General features: G+C 37.1%; 1 protein-coding gene across 2 annotated transcripts; it reads left to right on the top strand.

Annotated features, from left to right (window-relative positions):
- The first annotated feature begins 3,407 nt into the window (after positions 1-3,407).
- On the top strand, positions 3,408-6,554 carry LOC146512844 (stonustoxin subunit beta-like). Of its 2 annotated transcripts, none has more exons than XM_085169867.1 (5): positions 3,408-3,563; positions 4,943-4,975; positions 5,117-5,179; positions 5,277-5,419; positions 5,673-6,554. In XM_085169867.1, the coding sequence occupies exons 1-5, from the start codon at positions 3,515-3,517 to the stop codon at positions 6,099-6,101; spliced, it is 717 nt and encodes a 238-aa protein (XP_085025993.1). In that variant the 5' UTR covers positions 3,408-3,514; the 3' UTR covers positions 6,102-6,554. The 2 variants fall into 2 exon arrangements, with proteins under 2 accessions (XP_085025993.1, XP_085025992.1); XM_085169866.1 differs by having other exon boundaries at positions 5,114-5,179.
- The last annotated feature ends 2,478 nt before the right edge of the window (positions 6,555-9,032 follow it).

The raw sequence follows: 9,032 nt of genomic DNA, 5'->3' as shown, positions 1-9,032 counted from the left end.
CTCCATGGAGATGACCAAGTGCGATGGAGGAGGTGATGAATTATATGAAGACTATGACGATGTCACAGTGCTTGGCACCGAGCATGACTTCTAAGCAGAAGAGACCAGTTATGTACTTGGTTAGTTTAAAAACTAGATAAAAATATTCTACTAAGTACTCTAAGTACTCAGTTTAGATTAAAAAGTACTCATTTTTAGGCAAGAAAAGTACTACTTTCATATGGCGAAAGTATTGTTTTAGTTTAGTTTAGTTTAGTTTAGTTTAGTTTAGTGCGCTCTCTGCCCTGTCTTAGAAACCACACTTTTTCCCGTGGAGGCAATGTAATCTGCGGAGCTGTCCTGTCAGCACTTAGCTTTGGCACATATTGATGCAGAAGACACTGCCAGTGCCAAAGTGCCTTTTGACTTTGCTTCATGTGATCTGTGTGTTTGTGACCGCTTCCTCTGAGGAGAATCTATGAATTGCTTTGTTGACCGGCCTCTGCTGTGTTTGTTCTTGTGTTAGTTAGTAGTAGCAGCCTGGCACTTACTTTAAGATTAATCATTAATAAAAACCCTTTGTTTTTGCTCGTGATTGTGTCTCACTGTCTCCTTTTCTAGACAATTGTGTTACTTCTCCACATAACCCTCAGTGTTGCAAATTTCATGATACTTCCCATGTCCTCTGTTGGCATCTATCGCCTTCTGAGCCTTGTTCAAACACTGCATGTTGATAGATTTAAAAAAGAGAAATTTAGAAGCATTAGAGTGAATGTCCTGTGATCAGTAAGATGGGAGTGTTACTGTAAAAGTTCACCCTGTGTTCAAAGAGGGGGAAAAAATTGCAATCGAAGCAGTTAAAAAGAATGCACTCTCTCATGTTCAAGAAATCTGTTTAACCATGTAACATTAATATGATGAAAAACTTGTTCCAAATCAGCTCTATAGGAGTTTACTTTTATGTAATATTGTTATGAAACCCTGACGTCTTCAAATGATCCAAAATTTTAGTTTTTATTGTTTGCTTTTATTTTTAAAGACTAATCTATGGTGCAAAAATAGGTCCATCCAAGCAGAACAATTGCTGAACATCTGGCTGTATTGTAGAGGAGCTATTACAGTTTCCAGATTTGTTGGGACATGTTGTTCCTAATGACAGCCAGTAGGGGGAGACAGAGACAGCTTTTTCTTACCCACAATTAAAGCATGGTCCTCATTTCTATTTGACAGTTTATAGTAGGAGTCACAATGGCACTGTATCAGCAGTAAAAGAAGATATATTTAATTAAGTTATTTTGTTGGTTTTCACATCCAAAGAAACTCAAAATAATAATAATACTAATACTACTACTAATAATAATAATAATGCTCAGATTATGACTTCATGTAGACTTCATACAGATCCCCGTGCAGTTCATCCATGAAAATTGTCCGTGCAATCCTGTGATTACTGATCCTTATTCCAGTGTTATGAACATATGTCAGCACTAAGTTTGGGTCCATACCTGCCTAATTTACCGCCTCCTTCTCTGGATTCCCTATCTACGTGCTCACATGCAGCCTTGTTCATTACTTTTCAGGATCTGCTTTCATGTCACCCGTCTAATCCTCTAACTCCCCTGTTTCCTGTTAACAAGGTAAGGTTAAGAATGAAGAGTTCAGGGCAGCTGAGGTACAGTTTGAACAGTTCATCTGACACTGATGGATTAATGTTCCCAGGAGAGTATAGAGAAGGGGAAAATCTCCTGGAACGAGAAGAACGTTAATGACATGCAGTGGTTGCAGCACTGAAGGACAAGATTGAGGACCAGAGAAACCTATAGAGTCCCACAGTGTTAGTGACACTACATACTGATTGTCATGGTCCGGGTGAGTGCCAGGTTTTTCCAGAGTCCACGTTTCCACCCCTAAGCTGAGTTGCTTTGATTTGTTTTGTTTTTTGTTGTTGTTTTTTACATAATAGAAATATAATTAATACCATCATGTTCATTAATGTGCTCATCCTGTCCAGAACAGAGGGGGCCTTTTAGAGATGGCGATGGATAGAAAGATAAACCTGGTTTATTTGGTTTCATTTGAAGTGGAACCAGATTCCACTGTTGTTTTAAAAACATTACTTTAAAGTAAACACATTTTTCTTTATTCCTTTATTACTACTTTTATATAGTACTTGTGTTCCCATTTTATATACTGTTTTTGGTAGATTTTTGGTCTTTTCCCACTAAGCAACATTAATAAAAATACTTATATTTATTTATTTAAAAGTTTCAAATGATCAATGCATTTGGTTTATTATCATCATGTGAGAGAAGAAACAAAGTATTTCAGACACAGATGTAAACACTTGGGCACCCTGGGACACTTCTGACACCACAGTGCATGGCATGTACGGCATGTACTATTTAATGTCAGCACTGCAATCAGCGCTTCAGTGAGTCATCTGCTTTCACATGCAGGAACACAAGAATCATGAGGCAGCCTTGACATGAGGTTTGGCAGGTTGCCGGAAACAGTAAACACCTCAGTCACGCAGCCTGCCTGTGGAGAGCAGAAAGATGATCACAAGAACGGGTTTACAATCAGCGACATGCTTTTTTCTTTTAACCCGACATGTTCACATTGAGGCATCTGTAATGGCGAACGGTTTATGAGGAAGTGATGTGGGGCATGAGCACAGCTGAGCCTGGTACGATGAACCAAAGAACCTCCACTCAGGCAACTCCCTGTCGCAGTATTTGGGCCACACTTAGTCACATTAAATCCGGTTTTCAGGATTAAAACTTGAACTTGAACTAGTTTTGCATGTGTGCTGATATGTACAGTGATATGGATGTTGCATAGCAATTGTAAATGTATTTTAAAAGGTGAAAACAAAAAGAATCTATCCTCTTTTCAGGTTGCATTAGTATTTTAAGTAACAGAATTTTAAGTATAATATTTTACCATAGTAAAAACCTTGGTAATGATAATAATTTAAAACAGTTAAATTCATATCTAAAGCTACTTGTAACTGAATTTATTAGTTTTTTTTATTATTATTTGTATTGCTGTAAGGACATAAAGTATCATATCTAAAAGCTAAAGTTGTTTTTTTTAGATTGGTACTTAGAATTTGTATGCGTGTGTGTGTTTGCATACCTTTGCTCCCACATACATCCACCATAAGTACATCAGCACTGTCAGTGGGCAATGTAGAGAGATCATTGGAGGTGATGTAGAGAGAATAGGGTGGGGTTTACTTGGTAAAAGGGGCGTTCTAGAGACGGCGAAGAATCCTTCTATACTTTAAAAGGAAAACATACATACACAGCTCTCATTACAAACCTCCTGCCTCCCCTTCTTTTCTATTGGTAACTTTTATCTCTTATGTCACCACCAATGATGATTCCTTCATCTCTGTCCTGCACCAAAGGTATATAAGCACTGCATTAAGTTGTCCCATAGTCCAGTCAACGAATGCTCTTCATCCTCAGTGAGACCAGCCACATCAGGTCGAGATAGACTCAAGCTACTCAAATAGCAAGCTGGTATCAAGATGCCTAACACCAACAGAATCATTTCGGAGACCAGGAAGGCAGAAAAAGGTGATTTTTTAATATATTTTATCTAAAAATATGTAACTTTTTTTTTCCTTTCATTTTTCCAGCATGTACATACTACAGTGATATGCTTTAAATGTACTCGCTGAGGTGAACCAAACTGCATTTTCAGCAGTGAAGTGTTCTTCATCCTCACAGGCAGATCCTGAGAGAACGGTTGACCAGAGTTTGTCTGTATAAAAATGTCTTTAACAAACCCAATATTTATTTGCAATACTTTCACATTTCTTTGTTTGTTGTTGATGGGTTTATAATGGTATTATGGGAGCAATGGTTTAAAAACAAAAAGCATCATCTGCCTGAACCAGATGTAACCCATGGGAATGCATTTATGTATTATACTGTAAGTTACAAGAACAACTTCGAAAATGGTCACATGTTTTCAGCCTCCACTGAACAGATACTATCTTTACAAATAGTGTCTTTGCAGATCTTATCATAGCTTATAACTTGTCTGTACTTATCTTAACTAATGCAAAACAAAAGTCAAAGGGTGAACAGAAACACAGTAAATGAATCAGTACCATAATTTAGAAAAAGCCAAAAAGAATACATTTATTACAATTCCAGGTATCATCTACTGTTTTTGTCTAGTCTGTTTTCTGTCACCACAATTTTCAGATATATTGCAGCAGATATTTTAAACCATTTAGATATGAGCAGCTACATGTTTGTAGATTAATATTCTGAGATGATGCGTGTTGATATAAATACATCCCATTACTTGTGTTTTTGAAGGTTCATATCTTAATGCAGTGAGACTGCATCCTTATGCGTGACAGCAAAATATCACTTTCATATCTGGCTTAAGTGCCTGTTATGCAACAATTAATCAGTTAGAAATTAAGAGGGAAGTGATTTTGCTAAGATCAGCCTTCTGCATTATTAATTTTAGGGATGCCCATGTTGCATGTGTTGCAATCCATTATCTTCGCATTAACTCTGACTTTAATTCAGCTAGGTGTGACTTGACACTTGGATGACTTTCCTCTGATCTTGTGGCAATAAGCTAGCTTAGGATCTAAATCCCCAACTTATCTGATTTGCACGGACAGATCATGTCACTCTTCTCATCTCATAATCTGCTTTGAGCTTCACACTGCACTCTAGTGTGACTGAAGCCAACCCCAACAGCATATGAGATGTCGTGGTCATTCCAACTGCCTGCCATGAATCAACCACTGACTCTAGAAAGCATGCAATCTCTGATGTGATGATATGACAAAGGCAGATGCTTTTCTAAGTATAACCAGTTTTCCTGTGGTTCACTTCATCACCGCTTGAGATGCACCTGTCACCTACCCCCACATAATATTTATACCAGTTAAGAATATTGATGTTAATAAAGGTTTCTTGTGTTTCAGGAAAAAAGGCCAAAGTGGTAAAAACGCCCACAGGTAAGACTTGAATCCTACCACAGGTTGGATTATCTTTTTGATTTTCTTTTTTAAATCATGCCTTCTTTAAAGGCTGACCCCACTATGGTTCATCTAACTTGTTTAGTATCTCCTGACATTTATTGTTATTTTGCTCAGCAGAGAAGATCCCAGGGTATGAGACAAATATCCCTGAACCCAAATGGAGAGCTGATCTTATCAAATGTAAGTTTGTTTGTGCAGTTTTGGTTTTTTTTACAATTCTTTCCAAGCACCATTTGTTAAGTTATTGTTTATTATTATTTATTTTTTGCTTTGTCAGATTGGATTAACTTGTCTCTGGATGACAAAACAGCCAATAAAATGCTGTGGATCACAGAAGGTGGTGCCAAAGTGGCCAGAATGACTGATAACCTCGCGTGTCCTGTCTTGGACACACCAGACCGATATGAGTACGTTCCACAGGTAGAGTATGAGGATGCATTTAGCCAGAAATGACATATATTACAAATGTATTTTCTGCTAATTTTAAATGTTTACAATGGTGTAAAATTAGATGTGCTTGGAAACAGTATGTACCCCAAGTTTATTTCAAACCTGAACCTACTGGTGTTGTATTTCCAAAAGGAGAAAGCAATGCTGCTTGAAATTCTCTCACATTACGCTATAGGATTAGCTCAGTGTGTATTATAGTGACATTATCACCTCTGTGCATAAGGTTCTTTGCAAAGAGGGAATCCTGGGAAGCCGAGGCTACTGGGAAATGGAGTATTATGGATGGGTTGTGATTGGAGTCGCATATGCAGGAGCTGGAAGAAGGAACAAGGATGGGCCCTGTGGCCTGGGAGAAAACGAGGAGTCCTGGGGTCTCGGCTGGAGTGGTTCCAGCTATCATGCCTGGCACAACGGTCGCATTACACAGCTTGTGGAGCTTCCCAGGTGCTCCACAATAGGTGTATATGTTGACCAGCCTGTTGGTGTCATTAATTTTTATGCTGTGGAGGATGTGATTGAGGGAGGAGAAAGCAATGGGGAAAAGGAGGTTAGACTTTTGAAGCAGTTTAAGAGCTCCTTTAAGGAGAAGCTGATGCCAGGTTTATGGGTAGGAACAAACTCTGAGTGTGTAATCAAAAAGAAGGAGGAATAAAGGAGTGGAAGCATAGAGGCAGCTTATAATCATATCTAAAATTGAGTGTTTGCTGGGTGAGGAGTGAAGTAGCTGTTATCCTATTGCAATAAAGCTGCAATAAGGCTGTTTTAAACACAAAATATCCTCAGATAATAGGGTCATCCACATCATCAGAACTTATATTTTACCAACACACTAAAGTATCTCTGAGGAATTTAAAAAAAAACAAAACAAAGGGAACAAAGTGCAATTAGAAGATATTCAGAAAGGATTCACCTTCTGAATGCTGTCCACACTGTTGGATTTTTCTGAAAACACAGGACCACTTGAGGTTTATACTAATATATATGTGTGTATTTGTATTTCCCTATTGTTATTGTTTGCTAAGAATGTATATTTAGTTAGACATAAGTGTATGTAAAATGTTAAATATGAAAAAATGTTAATCAAAAATAAAGTATGAAAAAATGAGACGTTTTTTCTTTTTTTGCTAATGTGAATGTTGCTATAGTATGAAGACAGCAAAAATATGCAAAAAAAACAAAAACAAAAAGTCGGGACAAAATCTGGATTTAAGCAGTACAGAAGTACACTCACAAGGTGCATGTTAGACTCATTGTAAAATCAGACCAAGTCCCAAATCTAATAGTGATTCCCCAGAGTGCTGCTATGGAAATGACATAAGACTGGTGTCTAACTGTGTAGTAGTTGTAAAATTTCAATTGGCATAAATGAAATATAAATAAATAAAATACAAAAGGGATATTGCAACAGAATTAAAATGATGAATCTAAATATTTGAATTAAAGCTTATTTTCTTACCTGGCAGAAAGACTTTCTCTTTATTCCTATTATCTAATATAATCTGTATAATTTAAATTAATTAAACATGCAGCATATTCAAATTTGGATAAATTCGGGATTACATACAATTCATCTTTTTGAGATTTGTTTTTGGTTCTATACTGTATTGTAATGTTAATTAAGTACTTTACTATAAAAGTTAATGCAGAAACACTGAAAATGAAATTAATTGCACGTTTTCTGTCTGTGGTCAATGTCTGAAGCTTTTTAAGTAGTTAAAATAAAGTCGTATGCACAGTGTTAAGTTCGCACAACATAAAACTCCTTCAGTGTTGTTCAGTAAAGAAGACTGACTACAAACTGCTTCCCTGGAGTTTGAAGAGGCTCACTTTGACATGTGAGATGCTCCAGCTCGAACATTAGTCTCTGTCTTTGACAGCTTGACCTTATCTCCTACTGCTTTCAAAACTAAAGCATCAGCTTAATAGGAACTAAAATTGGCACTCATTTAACTGTTATCCTGCCCACAAGGCACCCACAGACGTCAGTCAACTAAATATGTTGCAATTTTTAATGTAATGTAATATTTAGACAGAGATACTGACCCCTTGAAAGACCCCAGCTGGATGTTAGACATATTGATATAGTTTTAACAAGTGCCAAGAAAAGCCCCAGTAAGCAATGCATTCAAGTCATTCTGGTATTTGACACACTTAAACTGTTGTTATTGCTTCTGCATACTGTACATACAATGACAGTCATGTCAGTGTTGAGACAGCAGAGGACATACAGACATTACCCTTCCAGAAGCAGGTCAATAGAAATCTCACTCTTCAAAGGGGGTCAAAATGAAGTAATGTGTAATCAAATCAATGCTTTCTGTACTTTATCCATTTACTTATTCTTAATTAGTAATACTCAAAAACTGCACCTCTAGCTTTAGGCAGTTAAGCACCAACCAAATTGAGCTTAGCTTAGTTTATTTAGGCTATTTCAGTGTGATTCTTGTGATGAGTATATATAAGAATTTATAGCCAGTACAGTTAAACCGATATGACAGGTACAAACATCCATCATTGACCAAAGAAAATGAAACCGGAGACTTGGATCCAAGAGTAATCATACCCATGGTGTCACCTCACTGCGTGTTTTGGATGTGTATATGTGATCATATGATAGGTATGAGAGTTGGAAGAGAGAGTTGAAGAGTGGAAACTCTCTGCTGGTGTCATGAGCAAAGTGATATATGCTATACAGCAAATGGCACATATGGTCACACATTTAGCATGGCATAAAGAGGATGTAGGGTGAGGTTGGGAGGAATGACCAGCAATCCCTGCTGTTGTGTGAACATGCTTTGCAAACAATACAGACAGAATTTAAAATATCCCTTTAAATATTTTTGAATTGAATGTTAGAACGTTTTATTAATGTATCTTCCCGTAGGAGCGTGATATGATGAGAGTTGGATTTTCTCCAATGTCCTGCTTTCAAACACTCTCCGAGCTTTTTGTGTGCAGCAGATAGAACCAGTTACTGACCAGTACTAAGTTCTGTTTGTTCCAGTGTGCTTCCACAATATTATTCCTTCATGGTTCCACACCACCTGATCAACAGCAGAAGCTACTCAAGCATTACTGTGATGAAGTTATACTGGTTCCAAAAGATTTGTTGTCATGTATCTACTAGCCCACATTCACACTATCTGCAGTCTAACATGGACTGATAGGGTCACCAGTTTCATGGTGCTCCTTCTCTCTTTTATATATTATCTATACATAACACTTTACACTGTTGTCATGCTCATGCTGGACAAATGTTTCACATGTATACTTTTCTGGTTGCAAGTAGCAATTGTGGCTTTTCTTTTCCAATTGTGGCTGTACTACTCTCTATTTACTATTAAAACACACAATAATAAAGTATTTTAACATAAAGCGAATCAATGTATTTTTTAAACATATTTTTATTTATCATATATGTCCATAATGAAAAGTGCCCTCAGCAGAAACTGTGATGGACGAAATTATTAAACAGCACCACCTGCTGGATTGTTCTTGTCAGTACACCACAACAGAAAACCAATTCTACACGTATTAAACCACGTGCACACAAAAACTGATTTCTCTTTTTTGGATCTTTCGT

Source organism: Neolamprologus multifasciatus, chromosome 8 (genome assembly GCF_963576455.1).
Source record: "Neolamprologus multifasciatus chromosome 8, fNeoMul1.2, whole genome shotgun sequence".
NCBI lineage: Eukaryota > Metazoa > Chordata > Actinopteri > Cichliformes > Cichlidae > Neolamprologus > Neolamprologus multifasciatus.
Note: the sequence above shows the minus strand (reverse complement) of the source record. Positions and strands in the feature narration are given on the sequence as shown.